Source organism: Chenopodium album, chromosome 6 (assembly GCF_948465745.1).
Source record: "Chenopodium album chromosome 6, dcCheAlbu1.1, whole genome shotgun sequence".
In the NCBI taxonomy this organism is placed as follows: Eukaryota; Viridiplantae; Streptophyta; class Magnoliopsida; order Caryophyllales; family Amaranthaceae; genus Chenopodium; species Chenopodium album.
The window spans coordinates 74,482,183-74,502,636 of NC_137839.1; the positions used below are offsets into that span (position 1 = coordinate 74,482,183).

The following is a 20,454-nucleotide window of genomic DNA, read 5'->3' on the forward strand; positions in this document are numbered from 1 at the left end:
CAAAAAATACTATTCATAAGGAATAGTAGCAACTTTTGCATTTTTATAATGGTTATGGATTCCCACCTTCCAATTCCCACCAACCAAACACCCCCTAAAAGAAAGAAAGAGTGATTTTATTAGATTTTTTATTTTTTATTTGTTTCAGATCTTACGGTCAAAATTTTCCCTCCTTTTCGAGGTGAGCAGTTGGTTGCCGTTCGATTGTGATAGGACGGTCAGGATTTTATATGAGGGGGAATATTTTATTTTAATTTAATGTTTTTGTGGGGACCACTGTGATATATGAGGTTTGATAAGCGTATAAACATTACGGAGTACATTTTTTTTTTTGGACATAAAATACTTCTATTAGGGGAAGGGGTGGGATAAGACAGTAGCAGTGGCCCAGACTTTAATAATTCATTGGAGGAGGTTGTTGGTAGTTGAGACATTAACTTAACTTTACAGGCCAAAACAATAGGAGATACTGGTGGAGCATTTTGTTTATTATTGTACGAATTAGATAATAGTCGATCATTTTTATCACTGAGAAGAAATAATAGGAGACTTGATCTCACATAATTCAGTCCCCCTTGAGGCATTGAGGTACTGATGTACTTAGCATTTTAGCAGTGTCTGAACTAAAACCCCCACAGTTATGGAATCAATTGTCTATTTTGTGCAATCAATTGTTTGTTTCTGAAATCAATCGTCTATTTATGTAATCAATTGTCTATGTAACGTGAACAGTTGAATCTCACCAAAAAAAACACCTTTTCTGAATACTTTTTCATAAACAATCGATTTGCAAAATAGACAATTGATTTCGAAAATAGACAATTGATTTCAAAAATGGACAAAACGACTAGGGCAAATTTCGTCCATTTCTATTAGAGATCTATCACTCCTCATCCTTAACGCATTTTCACAACACCCATGAATAGTGTCAGCGAATGAGGTGTGACATATAACATGTCACTGGTTGAGGAATGGTGTCATGTGTTAGAGATCTATCACTCCTCATCCTTCTTATTTTGCAGTTTGATGAGCTTCGGAAACAATATTTGAGCAAATACTTGTATTATCTTAAATTTGTCTTCAAGCTTCCCTGGTAAACTTTTTCTTTTAATTTAATTATATTTAGATCTTTCTTAATCTGAATTGGATATGATTTTCACAACCAAACCCTAGAAATTCTTCTTAGAATTTAGCTATGATTTTCCAAGAGCATGCATGGATGAAATTGTGTGATTTGTTAAAAATTTTGTAATTTGTTTTGATTTTGGAAATTATTTACTTATTAAATTGTACTAATTCTTCAAAATGTAAGCTGCATTTCCCTCTAATTTTTCTGGGTTCCATTAGTTTTAGTTAATAATTATTTGGATTTTTCTTGGGTTTTGTTTGATTTCTTTTTGTAGAGCTTTGTGAATGAATTGAAATTATATTAATCGTTCATATTTAATTGAGCTGTCATATGTTAGACTGTTATTATATTGAGTAGAATTTTTCTGGGTCGTAGAGTTTTTTTCAATTTGATGCAATTTAGCTGTAGAATGTCAAATTTCACTCTAAATTATCTTAAATCTGCTCAAATATTGCTGGGTTGTGCATATGATTTGACTTTGTGTGAACATAAAAGGCTGGTTTTTGAGGTGAAAAGTATGATCTTGACTGTTTGATTCGTGTGGCATTGGGTGAATTGTATGATTTCCATAAATTGATTTGCTGAAATGTCTTAAATTTAGCTGTTAGAATGAACACATGACCACCTTCTCTTCTTCCTTTTGCAACTCCCATGAAAAAACAAATCAGAGGTAAAACATTTGATTATAGTTATTATGAATTCAACAAAAAAGAAAAAATCAAAATCAACCACCTCAAAGGTTAAAAGGACTTGTTTTGTATGTACTGTTTGAGTGTGAATTTATGCAGCAGTACCCAACACAACAATGACTTCAGGTTTTCCTTCTCTTTGTTTACATTCACATTTCATTTTCTCTCTCTTCAGATTATCTTTGCAAAATCAACCACCAATAATGGCCAATGGGCGGAAGGGACAGCGGAAGAGCGGTGTGAAGTGCGGTTGGTTCTTCAATATCTCGAGCAACTCTAGAGGGAATTTGTAATTAAAGACAGAAAGTACGCCATTTTCAGCAATTGAGAGTTGTAAGTTTTCTTTGATTTGGTATCGTCTATATTTTCAATCTCGGGTTTCTTTTTAGTGATAATTCAAGGAAAGGGGTAACATTTAAGGTTTCTAAAAGTTAAATAACATGTAAGTGAAATTCTGGTGATGGAACCAACAAAGCAGCCTATGGTGAAGTCGCGGCTTAAATGGCTGTTCGGGATCTCTATCCCTGAGCTTTTGGAGTTACCGTGTTTATTCTGAGCCAACTAAAGCACTCATTTTAGTTTCTGAAGTTGGAAAGCTGGTTTTATTACAAGAATTTGGACAATTTTTGATGAATTGTTGGGCAGAATTATTGTGGGCTTTACTCTTTAAGGATAAGTAGTGTTGTTTTGCTTGAATTGATTAGAAAAAAGTATGGGCTAATTTGGCTAATCTTTTTCTCTCATCTTGCTTTCTCTCAACTTGATTATACAATTTATGTGGTGTAAAATTGAATTTAGTTTCTGGGTAGTGGATTTTGTGGGTTTTTCAAATCCATTAAATTTGGAGAAATTTCTTGATATAACAACGAAGGGTTAGTAAAGTAATAGATAAGAGTACAATTTTAATTTTGACTGTACTTTATATTGATTTAAAATGAGCAATTTTTTGAAAAGAAATATTCATCCTTTGTTATATTTAATTTTTCAGTCAGCCAAAGCAAGTTGTGGTGCTTTGAATTGAACGGAAACGTTAGCAATGCAGAGTGCATAAAGTTCAAAGTTTCAGACTGTATCTAATGTGAGTGATCGAATAATGACAATATCTTCATCCTTGTTATACATATATCTGGCTGATGTTGGGTTATTCTTATTCTTGTGCTTTCTGTTTCGTTTCTTCCATGTGTTATATTCCAGTTCAAGAGCTTGAGCTTAGGTGTTGGGTTTAGGAATTTGATTTCTACTTGATTCTATTCAGGGTTTTATGTGTAGGATTTGAATTTCTACTTGAATTAGGTACAATAAGTGAATTGTTTATAAATGTTAATAGCTTCACTTTTAATTTTTTTTCTTTGCTTGATTATTGATTTTTCAGTACTATAATAAAAGTGTGGTACAAGCTAGAACATGGGGAGACATAATAATGGAGTTTGTCAAAAAAAAAAAAAAAGCAATTATGCGTAAAGACTGCAATGAATCAAAAGTTTTGCTTCATTTAAGCATACAAAGAAATTATTTTAACTGATTCTTTGCTTTGCTTGAAAGTCGAGGTCTCGTAAGCAAAACTCCTTGCAAAAGCAATTACACCATAGATCTTATGAATATGAAGATGAAGCTTTGAAGCAGGTAATTCTCAGATCACCTCGCTGGCTGCAAAAACCTAAAACCAGCAAGAGGGATGCCATGGGGTACTTCATTCAAGTGTGGCTTCTAGATTATATTAACATTCTAGAGAGATGCAAAGTACTAGAAAGTACTTAAGCTGAAGCAAATCTAATGACAATGTCATGACTGGAAAAATCACATTTTTCTTCTCCTTGCATCACGACTGGGAGATACTTGGTGCATCTGCCTTGCCATTGGTTATTTTCTATGTTATTTCTTTCTCTGCGTTTATTTAATATCACCATGTCTATGCTCTAACATGAGCACCTTCATGTGTTCTAGTACCAGCTTCACATGCATTTAGCGTTATGTTGAGTCCCGCAAAGAGCATAACCTTTTGTGTTTAGTTTCCTTCTTTGCTCTCGGCTGATCCAGAGTTCCAGTCTGTTATGAATACTTCATCCATTGTCAATTTGTCATGTCCTGTATTGACAACAATTTATAGCCAGTATTGATGTTCTGTAGAAGGTAGATATGTTTCAGCGATCCTTCACCTTGTTTTCCCCTGTGTTGTATCAGTTTCTCTAAGCAGTTAGATACTTTGTATAATATTATATCGGTTTCTGAGAGCTCATTTATAATGTATTAAGTTGGTTATATGAAACATTCTTTTTCAACTGTTTTGGCATATTTATTTCTGTTATGCATATGTTTTTTCGTTTGATTGAGTCATCTTTGTCTGTATTATGATGGCCTTAAATTATTCTGGAACTTAATACCTACTTATTATTCTTATGTTGACTTTCAAAGGCAATACTGGCGTGGTACTGTGGTTGTGCAATACTTGTTGCACACATCGTCTATATTTTGTCCAACTTGATAGTCATTTTGCTTCTTAACCTGCAGGATACAATTGTACCTAGGATTTGGAGGTGTTCTTTTGAGTGCTGCTTATTTCGTTTATACGAGCATGTCAACATCAGGTGTTAGAATATCGAATGAAAACTGGGAGATACTTGGTGCATCTGCCTTGCCATTGGTTACCCTTCTGGGCCTAACTTCCGTTTGCCTGTGAGTGCCAACCATAATTCTGACGTATTCGTGAAATCACTCTTGAATATGTGCGTGCTTAAACTTGAAATTTTGCAGATTCACCTGGGCTTTGTGGCCGATTTGGAGCTTCTTGACCCTACCTCTTGTGGTATGTCTCCATTCCTTTCCTCATCTTAATGAATACCTCTTATTTGAACACCCTTCAGCCCCATGCCAAAAAAATGAAAAATTCACTTCTCATGCTCGTTCTGCAGTTCACACTTTTCATGGCCTAAACTTTGATTATAGGGTGACATGTAAGATCATGTATTCACGCCCAAAGTTGAATTTAGAAGGATTATGGACTGACTTAAAATGAAAATTGAAATGCTTTGTACTTGTTGTAAATACTCTTCTTATTCTGGTATATATCTGCACTGCAGGCTATAGCTCTTTCTTTAAAAGATGTTGTTGAAACCTCAGACATAAATCATGCTGGATTACCTCAAAGCCCAAGCAAGCAAACAGCTAATGCTAATGAAAAGAGCTACGATCACTCACGGGAAGATAATTTGAGAAGGAGTACAAGTCAGTATTTTTGATCATCTTGTATATTTCACGGCTACACAGCACGAGCTCATTTTCTGACCTTTGTTCACAACATGCTGTCAGGAATTCCAAACTCACACATCTGCTGCATGACTCATTAGGTAGAAATCATATCCCTTTAATTTTAATTTCCAAGAATAGATACTTATTTTTCTGAATTCACATATTGCTTTCTACTCTTGTGTATTTTGCTGGAGGTGATTTTAAGACAATATTGTTTGTACAAATTTGCCCATCAGAGCATGACTTGGGTGAGTCTTTGAGCTCACTGAAGAACTTGCCCCAGCAAAAAGGCAGATTGATACAAGTGAGCTTCAACACTCCCAACTGTGCCCTCAACACAATGCACCAGCTTCATAAATCGAGGCAAGGATCCAAATCCAAAGAGGAATTCATAAGAAAGCTAGAATCAAATTAATGGTCTTACTTTGCTCAAACATCTAACTGTTTGATTTCCGTGTGGTTCAATTTTCTTCAAATTAATGGTCTTACCTTGCTCAAAAATCCAAATGTCGTCTATATATTGAATGGAAGGTGTAAAACGTGATATGCTGCTAATTAGTGATTGTTTTGGGCTGAAATTTTGCAGGATGGACAATACTGTAGTCCATCTGATCCAGCCTATGACCAAGTACTTGATCCCCTTGCTATGGTGGCTCAACATACACCCAATACCTCTTCTGGAAGCTCTTCATGGGTGGAGAGAGAGGTTAGTTGTTATCATCAGTTATTGACTGCAATTTGTTCATCATGGAGTGCTCTAGATTTGGATATCTTGTTCTCTATTCAGGGATACTTTGTTTCGTTCTTAAGCACCTTTTCATATCTCGAGTTTAGCAGTTCATTTTGTGATCTATACTAAAAATTAGATGTTTAAATGGTTAGCATTTCTAAGTTCTAGATTTTTTCACATTCTCTCTTTTTCTATCTTTTGCAATTTGCTTTTCGTTTAAATTATTAATTTTGACCAAGTTTTTCATTTGGTTTGATTTTTGTATAGTCCGAACTTCAGAATTATGTATTGCTCATTTTTTTTATTGTTGATGTGAATCATGTGATGGAGTTTGATAGATTTTGAATACCTCTCAAGAAATGTATTTAGATTTACTTTGTTGGTTTTTTAATCTGAATTGATTGAACTTGAGCAAACCATTTTATCATTGTTGCTCATTTCTGAAGTTGAGATTTTGCGACAGTGCTCAATGTTAAGCTAGAGTTAGAATCTAAATACACTTTCTGATTTTCAATTAACTCACCATCTTTTATGAGAAGAGGTCTGCTAACAGTATTGTGACACACTTCGTCTATATTTTATTATTTGATAATATAGCTGATATGAGGTCTGATTCATTTACAGGAGTGAAGGGAGTATTGTGACTCATTCCTTACCCTTTACGGAATATGCTTGAATTAATATCCACGTATCTGGACTTTATTGATAGTTAATTGACACAACTGTATAAGGTCTTAGTTTTGTTTAATTTCCTACTTTAAGTTATAAATTAAGCATGCTTTTGATTTATTTTTCTTTTCTTTTGTATGGGATGGAAATTACATTGGTTTTTTGACGAAGACTTGTTCTGTTCTTGCAAGAGTAAGCTCTTCCTAATTTGTCGCAACTCAACTGTATCGCAAATTTGCCACTTATAATTTATGAGGAAAAGAGATTATATCGCATATATATTATTTATTGAATTTCTTATCGTATAGATGTTTATTCGGGAAAACCAAATGTCTAATGAGTAATGTTTGAAATAGCAAGTTTGCAGTATTATTGAGGAATCTTCATGTTTGAAAAATTATACAGAGACAGATCACATGGTAACCCTGCATTGTGTTAATACTTTGTAGATAAATTCCTCCTTACATTTTCTTTAGGCAATAGTTTGTTCGACTTTATGAATTGTTCAACTAATTCAGTAACTTTTGACTTTATTAAAAATGAGAAAAAAAAAAAGATGGTGAAAATAGCACCAACACTGTTTGTGGAAATTCTATACATTATATGCCCATTTTTAAAGATCATGTCTTTCGCAATTGCTAACGCTTGATAATTAGCAACAATTGGATATAAAGTATTAGCCTTAGTAAACATATAAGTTGAAGGGTTAAGGTAACTCCGGTGTTTATATAATGCTTGGGGAGGCAGGGTTGGGGCTATTATTTTATTTTTAGTAGTTGCTTATTCAATATAAGAGGTTTCCATTGGGTTTGCTTGGCAATAGCTTATTAATTTATAGAACAATATCTTACTGTTCTCTGTACATTTTATTATTTTTAAGATGACAAATTTACCATATACTGGTTGTTTCAGGCTATGCAAGCTGGGTGAGAAACGCCTCAAGGAAACTGGAGCTAAATTTAAAGTTGATTTCTAAGGCTTATGATGTAAGTCTTCGATTGTCCTTTTCTCTTTCTGTAATTGGATTTAATCTACAAAAAGGATGGAGTTTTTTGATATTTAAGATTTATGTGAGCTCACATGTCCATTGATAATCACAAAATAAATTAGTATAAAGGTAACATACTAAATGAAAGAAGATTATGACAAAGGAAAAAAGGGACAATACAGAGCAAAGGAAACCAGGTGAAAAGAAAAAAAGAAAGAAGAGAGAGAGAGAGAGGGGGGGGGGGGGGGTGCGAATTCCTTAAAATTTCAATGGGGGAGACTTTTAAATGTCAACGGGGGAACATTTAGTCTACTTAAAGGGATAACCGTGTTGCTGGAACAAAGTTGTGCAATTAGTGCGAGTTCCTTAAAATGTCAATCGGGGAGACTTTTAAATTAAAATTTTCTACTTATAACTTTGATTCTATAAACCCTTTGCTCAAAATCTTGTTTAAGCTAATTAAGTTCAACGTATTTCCTAATTTAATTAGGAATGCAGGACTTATTTACCTGTTATTTGATGTATGCTTGCTTGTTGTCTGTGGTCTACCGTGTTTTTTCAACTGGATTAGCATCACTGCTATTGCTGTGTTTTGCATAAATGGGCTGAAGCTGGAAACAAATGGTAATTTTGACAGATCTTGTGGAGATGACTACTGAAAAAAATGTGGATGGTGGGAATGAAATTTCCACTAACTATGATGAGCGGCTCACACCAGCTGAGAGACGATACCTAGAGCAGTGGAAGCAACTTGAAGTAAGACGGCTGCTCAAGACTGTCAAGAGTGCTAATGAATCACATCGCGTTCGTGTTCCAAAGAAAATAACCTGGCGAATTTGAGTTTCTATGTGCTGATGAGTTTGTTGCATCCTCATGAAACTTGTCGTTGATTATTGCATCTTGGTGTAACTTACCTGTTTTTTTTCTTAAAAGGTCTGTTTGGTGCAACCAAAATCAGAAATTGATCTCCAGTTTGAATCGACGAGTAGGAAATAAAGACTATTGGATATATTTTCACACATTACAGTGATCACATATGTTCTTGAACTCAGATTTGTACGATTTTGGTCTTATATTATACTCTGTATTAATAATATATGATACTATGTATCATCGTAAGGGTTTTGTTCATTAGGCCTTGTGCTCTAGTTGAAACTGCATGACGGTAGATCCCTTAAGGATAACAGTAATACTGAGGGGTTTGACAGACTTTTTTATGAATGCGTAAAGCTAAAATGTTGAGTTTTTATTAGGATCTTGCTAACGAACGCTCTCGGGGCGTTAGATAATCATTTAATATATGTTCTAAAGTGGTATTAATTTAGGAATGAATGCCAAAGCCACGCGTCAATCGGTGTAATTAATGTTTATTTTTATTTAATATTTTAACTTTTAGTTAATGGTGTTCATTTGCTTTTGCCTCGGGGCGTTAGATAATCATTTAATATATGTTCTAAAGTGGTATTAATATAGGAATGAATGTCAAAGCCACGCGTCAATCGGTGTAATTAATGTTTATTTTTATTTAATATTTTAACTTTTAGTTAATGGTGTTCATTTGCTTTTGCCTTTTTATTATTAATCAATAATATTTATTACACCATCTTATTAATGTCACCTCTAATTAGACCTGGCAAACAGGTCATTCGGGTCGGGTCATTTCGGGTCGGGTCAAATTCGGGTCAAGAAATGTTCGGGTTGGGTTCGGGTCGGGTCAATTTGGGTTTCGGGTCAAAGTCGAGTCAACGCTTCGGGTCGAGTTCGGGTCAGGTCAATTTCAGATCGGGTCGATTTCGGGTTGGGTCAATTCGGGTTGGGTCAATTCGGGTCGGGTCAATTATCAGGTCAAGTTGTCGGGCCAAGTTCGAGTCGGGTCAAGTTCGAGTCGGGTTAAGTTCGGGTTGGGTCATTTCGGGTTGGGTCACTTCAGGTCATGTCACCTTTCAGGTTCAAATGTCGGGTCAATTTCGGGTCAGATGAGTTTTTAAATCCAATCATAAATAAATAATAATGATATTATTTTATCTTCTCAAATATGTTTTTATGATCAACAATTCCGATAAGGTTATACAAAATACATGTAGTCATGTATTGATTATTTGATTATATAAGATTATAAGAATTATAATCTAAAATTATAGGATAATACTATTATTCTTCCAATATATAAAATATGAAGAGTTATCTAAATCATTTTTCCTTAATTACTATTACTAGTTATTTTACTTATTCACCAATAGTCTATTTGAGTAATACGTGGTATATGAGTGAGCGTGTTCGTGATCTTATTGTAACAGATTTGAATATTTGTTATAAAATGATTCATTTTATTACAAAATTATTGTTATGACTTGTGGTCTCAAACAAGCCAAAATTACATTTTTTTGTTTACTAGGTTAGGTCCCGTGTCATGCACAGTACTTTGTAATAACAATTCTTATATTAACATCACATTTAATTATATAACATAATTTTGTCTAAAATAATCAAATAAAAAAATTCAAAACAATAAAAATCCTCGTTGTAATAATTGTAGTACATAACACTCCATACGACATGCTCCACAATACTATCTAAATATTGTGTACTCTCTCTCTAAAACGAGAGCCTCTCTCACTAAGATTGTGAGTCTCCTCCTTTAACCTTTTAGCTTCCTTTTGCACCACTCAAAAGTTTGAATACTTTTCTTGTTCTTGGGAACTGTAGCATGCAAACACACGCCTAATATCTTCACAGCAATTCAGTAGGAAATCCTGTAATCTCCCCATATTTGTGTTCCACCAATGGTTGCAAGCTTCAAATCTTTGCTCTTCAATTGAACCAATCAGTGTGAGGGAGTTTTTGCACTCTTTCTCCTTGAGCCCATCACCGGTGCATCACTTGGAAACTACAAGAAGCAATTAATTTTGGTTGCTTTTCTTGCCATTTGTTCAACATGCAGTAGTAGCTTTTTTTCTGTCAACTGAACTTTGCTGCTATATAAACGAGTTCATTAATTGTTTCTCTCATCCATCACTTTCTCTAATTCTTATTCTCCTTATATCCTCTTCTTTCACTGTCTATACTCCTGTTATGTGGAAGTATGGTGAACCAAAATCCAAATGACCCTCATAATAATGAAAGCGACCTTCCTCATTTTAACCGACTTAGATCCCATAGAATGGGAATCCTTGTTACCCCACCACCAAATTATAATGCTTTATCACACATTAACTTCAATAATTCTGTAATTGGAGTTTTTGTGGGTCCAAACCCACCATCTGCTACCTATGTTCAACACATAATCAATCAAAGATGGGTGTCTAGGGGGCATGTCCGTGTTCATAGAACAGGAGATTATTTCTTGTTTGAGTGCTTAGTTCAGAGCGATTTGGAGGGTTTGCTTAGACAATATTCTACTGTCTTTGATGGTCGTATTATTAATCTGAGGAGATGTAGTGCGAATTTAATTCCACAACAAATCAATTTCTCTACGGCAAGGTTATGGGTTCGTGTTTATGGTTTACCTCTCCAGTTTCTCACGGAAGCTTGGGCGAGGCGTATCTTTGTCCATATTGGCTATTTGGATTCTCTGGAGCCAATAACGAATGGTAGGCTGCCGGAGAGAGCGGAATTACGCGCATGCATGATTGTTGATGTCACGCAACCACTAATTCCAGGCTGCTTCGTACCAGTTCAAGGTGAACGTGTTATTTGGGTTTATTTCAGGTATGAAGGCGTTTTTCGTTTCTGTAAAACGTGTGGTTGTGTTGGTCATAACACTAGTAATTGCAATTTGCGAAGAGAGGTTGCAACTAGACGCTTGATGAGGCGTTTAGAGGCAGTTGAAAGAGATGGTCTGAGGGTGCTTCACGACCCCTTAGATTATCCATATTACACTAATTTTGTTCGAGGTTTGCCTGATGTGTTTAGGTATCGAAATTCGGCGGTTAATTTGACACGGCCGCAAGAACCTGAGGATATTCCTATTGGAAACAGGGCTCTATTCAATGTTAATTCTGATTCGGATTTTAACTCCGATGACAGCAACGATACCGTCTATTTCTCGGGGTCGGGAAGTTCTAGTGAGTCAGAAGTGGCTCATGATAATCAGATGGAGGCTAGCCTCGATATGGGAGCTGTTCGATTATCTCCGGGGAGGAGGCTTGGTGTGGGACGTGACCCCTATGCGGAATTCACCCCAACAAATTTGAATTTCGCTCCAAGTCCACCTCGATCATCACCAATTCGAAGGGTGATTTCTATTCCAAACAATGCAAGGCGGAGCTCAGGGCCTGTGAACCAGGTCGACAGGTCGGATGAAGGACCTGTGGGGGTAATTACTCTGGCACCGTACTCAGCAAGCCGCATAAACCCAGCCCCGGTGGCGCGTGTCTTACCAGCGAATCACATGGAGTTTGGGGGAAGCTCTAATTTTGAGATTGGAGAATCCTCAACAGCAGCAAACAATACAGAAAGGGGAAGCGGAAATCAGAGAACTCTGTTTCAAGCATTGGGTATATCAGACTGGGCTTTCCCGGCGCCGGAACCAATTAGTTTTCCGGCAGATTCAGGGGAAAATCAGGTGATTCCGGGAGGGTTTGACCCGAGTCTTCACCAGCAGCTAGCTGGGCAGTTTGAGCAGAGCAATGGGACGTTTATTGGAGGATGGTCAGAGCAGCAACCAATCATACACACTCAACAGCAAAATGAGAGCTTCAATGAGGGGGTAAATTCTGATAACTATGAGTTTTTTTTGGAATCTAACCACTGAAATTTTGTTGAAGCTGAAAGATCTTTTATTCGAACTATGGCGGCTTATAGGGCTACGACTAGGAGGATTTATCCTTCACCAAGATCCCCCTTCTTACCGTACTCACCAAATACCTTCCCTTCCAACATGCCAAACTTGCCAATGGTTGAGTATGATCCGCCAAATTCACCAGTCACGTCAACTGATCAAAGAGAAGCACGCATTGAAGTAGCTGCTGTGACCCGAAAAAGAACACGAACAATTGATCGGGTCCCCTCAAAGTCGTGCGATGATGACTTGGTGAGGGAGGCCTCTTATGATTCAGGATGGGTGGATAGGAAGAGATTGAAGACCTTGAACCGTTGGGCGGATAAAGGAGGTTTCAATATATGGCATAAGGATGAAGATGGGTTCTTTGAGTTTAAATCAAAGGCAATTTTAGATGTCGATATGGCAAGGCAGTGGGATGTTCGAATTAAGGATCCTCTTTTTGGTAATTTGGGCAAGAAAAGGCGAAGCTCTAGTTCTTCTTCACCGCATTCGAGTCCAGCAAAGAAGCAAAGAAGCGAGGAAGTAACCTCAAACTTGCATGAGTTTGACAGTGACATGGAGATGGACATGGCTATGGAAGATGGTGAATTTGTAGGTGACATTGGTGATGTGGTGGCTACACCGAGACAGCCACCCACGGGGCCATGAAGGTTGTTACTTGGAATTGTAGGGGATTAAATGACACACTCTCCCCTACACATCCTTATTTAGTGTGGTTATTAGCTACTAAATTGCCTACTTTTATGTTTATTTCCGAAACTAAAATGATGTTTAGTGATGTTAGTAAGTTAGTTTCTAAGTTTACTCCTAACTTTTCTTGTGGAGTAGACTCGGTTGGTACAAAAGGGGGGTTAGCGTTGTTTAGTTGGTATTTGGGGGATGTTTTTTGTGTAGCTTCTTCCCCAAATTTTATCTTTTGTAATGTTGGTGACATTAATGGAAGTAGTAGGCACATTTTGTTTTTGTATGGGGCTTCGAAAGTTGAAGATAGAGCTAGTGTTTGGGAGGAAATTTCAACTCTTATTGCTACTATTCCTAATGTCTTGGTGATGGGAGATATTAATCAACTTGAATACTATAGTGACAAATTGGGGGTGCTTCTTTAATTAAGGGGTTGGATGTTTTTTTGGATTGGAGATTCCAAACTAACTTATTAGAAGTACCTTTCTCGGGACCCCGATACACTTAGTCAAATAAGAGATTGGGGGTGGATTTGATTATGGAAAGATTGGATAGAGCCTACTCTTCATCACAATGGTTCAATGATTTTCCGGATGGACGGGTTGTCCATGAACCAATTACGGTCTCGGATCATGCGGCGATTATATATGACACTAACAACCAAGTGACAAAGTCTAATAGGCCTTACCAAATTGAGACTTGGTGCTTAGTTTTTCCGGAAATTAAGGGCTTCATAGATGAGGTGTGGAGTACTCATTGTACGGGTTCAGTTATGTACAAATTTCAGCAAAGGTCGAAATGGCTGCGTAATAAAATCAAAAGGTGGTGCCTAGACAACAAAAAAGTGTGGGGGATAAATTGGAGGAAGTTTTCTGCAGATTTGTCAGTGCAGGGTGAGCAGGTGACTACTTTGGATCAAGGAAGTAGGTATGTGGAGGCAATTAACGACACGATCAGTCATAGTAGTCTAGAGTTTAGGTATTGGCAACAACGAATGAAGGATAAATGGATAAAGGAGGGCGACATTTCATCAAAGATGATGTATGGTAGGGTGAAGCATCGACAGAAAAGGAGGGAGATCATTACCCTTAGAACGAATGAGGATGAGTGGATTCAGGGTCAGAATAATTTGGAAGCTCTCATTATAAATAGCTTGAAAGAAGTTTATAACCCGCCGATGGTAGCTGAGGAAATAATGAATGATAACATTGGCTTAGTGTTAAGAGAGTTGGAGTTACCTCCTATAGATTCAACAGATGCGGCTTCTTTAGTCAAGCCTTTTTCACACCAAGAGATCAGGAAGGCGATGTTCTCTATTCACAATCTTAAGGCGCCAGGTCCGGATGGATACATTGCGGAATTCTTCCACCAAAATTGGGAGAAGGTTGGGTCCTCGGTGGTTGAATCGGTTAAATCTTTCTTTTCCACAGGCTATCTACTAAAGGAACTTAACGTTTCCATTCTTGTTATGATTCCAAAAGTGGAGTACCCGGAATTACCAACACAGTTCAGGCCTATTAGTTTATGCAATACTATCTATAAATGCATAGCTAAATGCTTGGTAAATAGAATGAAGCACCTATTACCAAACCTGATTTTGGAGTTTCAACATGCTTTTGTTCCGGGAAGATATATTGAGGATAATGTAATGCTGAGCCATGAATTGCTTCATTTGGTTAACACTAGTAACAGTGAGTCCACAAAAATGGTGATTAAATTGGATATGTCCAAGGCTTATGATCGGGTGAATTGGACTTTCCTTCTGAGAATTCTAAAGGCTTATGGGTTTCCAGAAAAGTGGATTCAGTGGATTTCACAGTGCATCTCAACGGTTTCTTATAAGACTCTCATCAATGGCCAGATTTCGGAAATGTTTAAACCGGATTGTGGCTTGAGGCAAGGTGATCCCCTTTCACCCTACCTCTTTCTCTTTTGTATGGATATTTTATCTCGTATGCTTACTATGGCTGAGCACATCAAGATAATCAAGGGACTCAGGGTCACGAGGCGCTCTCCTTCGATTACACATCTTTTTTTCGCAGATGATGCAATGTTATTCTTACATGCAACTCCTACCTCTTGTCATCATGTGATAGATATTTTGTCTAAGTTTGGTGAGATCTCAGGGCAACAACTGAACTTGAACAAATCTTTCGTAAAGTTTAGTAAACATGCTCAATTGGAGGAGGTGGATGTTCTAAAAGGGATTTTGAAGGTAGGTCAGGTCTCTGTGATGGAAAAACATTTGGGGCCCCCCATTGATTTTACGGCTAGGAAGTTGGATGCTTTTAAATATTTGATTGATAAGGTGGCTACTAGAACCCTCTCTTGGGCAACTCTGAATTTGTCACAATCAGTGAAACTAATTCTGATTAACACTGTGCTGATTAGCATTTCCGCACACATGATGAAGTGCTTTAAGTTACCAGCTGCGGTCACAAATAGGATAGACTCTCTAATTACTCGTTTCTGGTGGGGAAATAAGGGAGAGAAGGGCATGCACTGGGTAAAGAAAAGGATTATTCAAAGACCGAAGGGTATGGGTGGTCTTGGTATAAGATCTATGTCCTGTTTGAATGACGCTCTTCTGTTCAAACAGGTAGCACGAATGCACTGCAACCCACAGTTATTAGTGGCTAGATCTATGGAGCCTACTCATAGTTGTTCCTTGTGTACGGGGGAGTCTAGGATGGATCTTAAGGGTGGTGCTTCGTGGGGTAGGCGTGGTTTATTTAATGTGGCAAATAAGGTTGTAAAGGGCTATAATTGGAAGATCGGGAATGGGGATAGAGTGAAAGTCGCAAATATGAGATGGGTGCAAGGTTCAGTTCCGGTTTTCAATTCTGATCAACCCCTGAGGGGGGTGGGCTTGGAGAGAGTGAAAGATTTAATATCCCGTGATACTAAATCTTGGAATGTAGCATTGATAAGACAAAAGTTTGAATGGAGCACAGCGCAGAAGATTTTGGAAATGGAGCTACCTTCAACTGAGGAGACGGATAGACTATACTGGGGTAGCCATGCTTCAGGAGTTTATACTGTGAAAACAGGTTATGCTTTTCTAATGAATGAGTTATCAGGGCAACAAGATGCTAGTCTGGAGCATAGCTTCTACCGACTAATCTGGAAGCTAAACATCCCACCGAAATGGAGTTTGTTCCTGTGGAAGCTGGTGATGAATGGATTGGCGGTTAAGAGTAATTTAGCCCGGAGGGGAATTGATATAGCTGATCATTGTGACTCTTGTGGTATGGAAAATGAAGACCTTCAGCATCTTTTTAGGATGTGCTCTTTTGCGAGGTATGCTTGGCATAATTGCCCTTTGCATATCTCCTCAGAAATTGATGAATCTACTCCTCTGAGACACTGGATTCAGCATTATATCCTGCTTTTTCATAGCGAGGATGGAAAGAAGAGTGACCGTGTACCAACGTTTATTGGGGTACTTTGGAGCCTCTGGTTAACAAGAAATGGAAGAATCTTTCGTAATGAAGGAGGTTATCTGGTAGATTTGTTTAGGAATTACAATCTGGCAATGAAAGAACTCTCGGTTTGGCGCAAATTAGAGGGAGGAGATGTCATAAGAGGGAAAGAGACATTGGCTCATAATTTCCCACCGGGGTTTGAGCGGGTCAACATAGGATGTGCTACGGATGACATTAGTACCCCTACAGATTCAAGGATAGAAATGGTTATCAAGGTGGATGGCTCCTGGAGCAAGAGAGATGGGAATGCAGGGGCGGGATGGGCTTACTCAGTGAATAACCAAGCTTTTAGTACAGGTGGTGGGGATTATGGAAGGGCCCTTTCCCCTCTACATGCCGAGCTTTTAGCTTGTGTGGCTGCTCTAAGGTGGACCCGAATGAAAGGAAAACGACGAATTGTATTGTTCACTGATTCTCTTGCGACAGTTCAACTGATCAAACATCCGAGAAGAAGGGAAGTGCGTCTACTATGGACAATTCAAGACTTATTGCAGGAAGGGCAACTGTTTCAAACTTGTCTAATCTGGAAAGTTAGCAGGGATCAGGTGGATGAGGCACATGACATTGCTACTAGATGTAGAGTAGATTTATTAAGCTTTTCTATTTAGTGTTTTTCTTTAGTTTGTGGTTGTCAAAAAAAAAAAAAAAAAACACTCCATACGACACACATTTTGTTAAAAAAAATGATATATATAGTTGTCAATATATACATATTATGAAAAATACATTAAATCTTTAATTTATGTTATTATATATACATTTGATATATTTTATTTATGTAAAAAATTGTTATCTTTTATTCATGTACATAGTATTAGATTTATTTCCGAAATACAATATTATTTTTTTATAAAAAAAAAAAAAAAACTAAGGACACACTAGAAGATGACACGTGTCATTGCTGGTGTGTCTTTTAGTATATAGTTATTGATTATTGAGTTACTGGTCATTACTCAATTATTTCATTTAATACGCATATAGGTATATATTGACAATATTGCAAGTATTACACGTACAACTAAACTAATATACTTCCTCCGTTTCTATGTACTTTACCTATAGTCCTTTGGCACGCAATTTAAGGAAGAGATTAAAGAAGATTAACATAAGATAAATAAAAAATAATTAATACCGTGAAACCTTAATTCATCCCTTTTATTGGCAGTTTTATTTTTTTGTATTAAAAATATCGTTTGTCTTCTTTAATTAACTCCTTAAATTGCATGCCATAGAACTATGAGTCAAGTAAATTGAAACGGAGGAAGTACTTCGTAACAAATTCATGGGCGATAGTTACTATAGTACTATACTAATATAGTATAAATACTACTTCTAAGTTATAACGTTATTGTCCTGTAGTATACTAGGATACATGGACACTATGTTAGACTGTTCGTGAGATACACGTCTACACGACGACACGTCTCAGACCGTATCCTACTATGATATAATTATAGATTGTTCAACTTTTTTTTTAATGAGAAATTTCAATTAGAGTAAGGTAATTGTTAAATAATATGGGTGCTTTCATGTATAACTCATTGTTAATATGATACAATAAGATCCAATGAGAGGACGGAATGACAATTATATGATCAAACGCGCGGAGCACCTGAAGGTTATTCAAAATTATATATCGTGAGATATTTGGATATAGTTTAGGAATAAGATCGTTAATTGTATGGGTGTAAATGAACCAAGCCAAACAATAAACTACTCAGGTACAAGCTTGGTTGAAGCTCGTTCATGTTCGTTTATTTAATCAATGAGCCTAGTTTGAGCAAATTTTGAAGCTCGTTTAATAAATGAGGTTGGAGACGAACATAGATATGCTCGTTCAGATATGTTCATGAAAAACTCGTTTATTTATTTTCACGAATTACTGGTTTATTTATGTTCATGAATTATTGATTTATTCACATTTGCTAATTTAATTCTTAAGTTTATACGGTATGATTAAAATTTAATCATTATACTAATTCTTATATTTTCAAAGGTCAAAAGTATGAAGCTCGTTTATTATAAAATCTCGTTTATTATTAAGCTTGTTCATGAATCACTCATTTATCAACTCGTTTAATAAATGAGTTGTTCATAAACTGTTCGTAAACATACATTATACTAAATGAGACGAGCTTGAACTGATTTTCGAGCTCGCTTGAAAGCTCGGGATCGTGCTCGGACTTGCCTAAGTTAAATGAACTGAACATGAACAAGGTAGTACTCGGCTCGGCTCGGCTCATTTACACTCCTAATTAGTTGTTTGTGAAATTCAATATTTAAAAAGTTACATACTTACACTTGAAAAATTTGGAGGGAATTTTTGTGCCATACTGCCATAGACCATATTCAAACAATTTACTTAATACTCGATTAAAAAGTAGAGTGAAAATTTTCCCTCCAAAATAAAATTAGTTGAAAAAATAGAGGAAAATTTCCCTCTTATTTTACTTCAATAGTAACTTTTTTAATATTTACACAAAAAGAAAAAAAAAACAAACAAATAAACAAAAAACGTGACTAAAGAAGTAAAGAGTAAAGACTAGAGTCTGACTCTCGTCTCCTAAATTCCTAGTTCTCCTAAAGAAGTAAGACGACCTTTTGTAGAACAAAATCAAGAACCCTAGAAATCAACAGGCGTTTTCAGTTTTCACCCATTCTCCATCTTCTCTTCAGATCTCAATTCTCCGTCCTCACTGGATTTGCTCAACCTCTCAAGCGTCTACTCTATTCTTCGTCTTCTCAACTCAAGTGAGAAATGTTAGGTAATTGTGTATTTCTTTGATTATTTTGCTCAATTGGTTAGAACTTAAAAAAATGGGGAATGAATTTGAATGGTTGCATGTAATGGATTAATGGGGATAAACTGATTTTCTTTTAGTTTTGTTTAAAGGGAAACAAGCTTCTCTTAGTTTTGTTGCAGAGTATTAGTTTTGCATGTCCTTTTCGTTTCATTATTCTTCTCTTAATTAATTATGTATTCAAATGTTGTCTCTTGGGTTTTAGTTTATTAGCTCATGCAATTATATTGACATTATAATTATGTATTCAAATTATGTTTATTGGATGGGTTATGACCTTATGTGTCTGAATTAAAATTTAATCCTCTACTAGGTATTTACCTACTTTAATATCTTTTCCCCTTTTAGGAGTTCATATCTGTAATTGCTTTCTAATGCATGTATCCTTTTTTTCATGTGTATACCATGCTGGAATTTTGAACCTCACAGAGTCAGAGCTTCCACAACCACAAGAGAAGGGTAAGTACATTGTACATAACTACATAACTATATATATATAAACACTAATAACTAGACCCAATTTGTCTGGTTTCTGGATGGGATGTGGATTGTATGATTATGATGATCAATTCCCCCTTATTTATGCACTGTTATTAATTTTCCAATTTGTTTGCAGCTATGGATTGGATTTTGTATGAAGAGTCTGTGATGACACCAGATCCACAAGAGCCAGAAGCAGATTTTTTTTCATCACAAGAAGAAGCCACTCATGTTTCACCTGAAGTTCCTGAATCTACTACTTTTGAGAAGGATGTGACCATTGCGGAGCCCAATTCTGCTGTTTTAGACAAGAGACGGAGCTTGGTTTGGAAGGAATTCCTCATGATTGACATGGTGGAATGTACAGATGGGAAATCAAGGTGCATTTGCAAACATTGTCAAAGCTCATCTTTCATTGCCAACTCACGTTATGGTACGGGAAATATGAAAAGGCGTCTTAGTAAATGTACCCCATATCAGAATTCCTTGAAAAACAAAGGAGGAGCCACAGGTAAAATTTTTAACCAACAAGTGTATAGAGAGTTGGTAGCTAAAGCCATAATAAAACATGTGCTTTTTCTTGGGTTGAACATGATGGTAATAGAGATATTCATGCATATCTAAATGCTGATGTGAAATTCATTACTAGAAACACTGCTAAAGCTGACTGTCTAAAATTGCATCAAATTTATAAGGCCAAGTTAAAGGCAACTCTTCGTAAAGTCTCTGGTCGTATTTCTTTGACATGTGATATGTGGACTTCTTGTCAAACT

General features: G+C 36.4%; 2 protein-coding genes across 6 annotated transcripts; both read left to right on the forward strand.

The window, feature by feature from the left end:
• Window positions 1-569: 569 nt before the first annotated feature.
• LOC145636307 (uncharacterized) lies at window positions 570-7,449 on the forward strand. Of its 5 annotated transcripts, none has more exons than XM_081687831.1 (11): window positions 570-588; window positions 1,023-1,093; window positions 1,994-2,151; window positions 2,807-2,896; window positions 4,327-4,491; window positions 4,570-4,621; window positions 4,896-5,040; window positions 5,125-5,162; window positions 5,301-5,427; window positions 5,651-5,770; window positions 7,376-7,449. In XM_081687831.1, coding segments are annotated over exons 4-8 (402 nt in total). In that variant the 5' UTR covers window positions 570-588; window positions 1,023-1,093; window positions 1,994-2,151; window positions 2,807-2,894; the 3' UTR covers window positions 5,301-5,427; window positions 5,651-5,770; window positions 7,376-7,449. The 5 variants fall into 5 exon arrangements, with proteins under 5 accessions (XP_081543957.1, XP_081543960.1, XP_081543961.1 ...); XM_081687832.1 differs by lacking the exon at window positions 570-588 and adding an exon at window positions 6,419-6,655 and having other exon boundaries at window positions 680-1,093; XM_081687833.1 differs by lacking the exon at window positions 570-588 and adding an exon at window positions 6,635-6,655 and having other exon boundaries at window positions 680-1,093.
• Window positions 7,450-13,453: 6,004 nt separating this feature from the next.
• LOC145637235 (uncharacterized) lies at window positions 13,454-17,008 on the forward strand. The gene has a single exon (XM_081688711.1). It carries the CDS (start codon window positions 13,454-13,456, stop codon window positions 17,006-17,008), a length of 3,555 nt encoding a protein of 1,184 aa, XP_081544837.1.
• The last annotated feature ends 3,446 nt before the right edge of the window (window positions 17,009-20,454 follow it).

Coding starts and splice junctions, on each gene's coding strand:
- LOC145637235 (XM_081688711.1), top strand. CDS start 13,454: ATGGAAAGATTGGATAGAGCCTACTCTTCATCACAATGGTTCAATGAT.
- LOC145636307 (XM_081687831.1), top strand. Junction 4,492..4,569: donor GGCCTAACTTCCGTTTGCCT/GTGAGTGCCAAC, acceptor GAAATTTTGCAG/ATTCACCTGGGCTTTGTGGC. Junction 5,041..5,124: donor TAATTTGAGAAGGAGTACAA/GTCAGTATTTTT, acceptor ACATGCTGTCAG/GAATTCCAAACTCACACATC.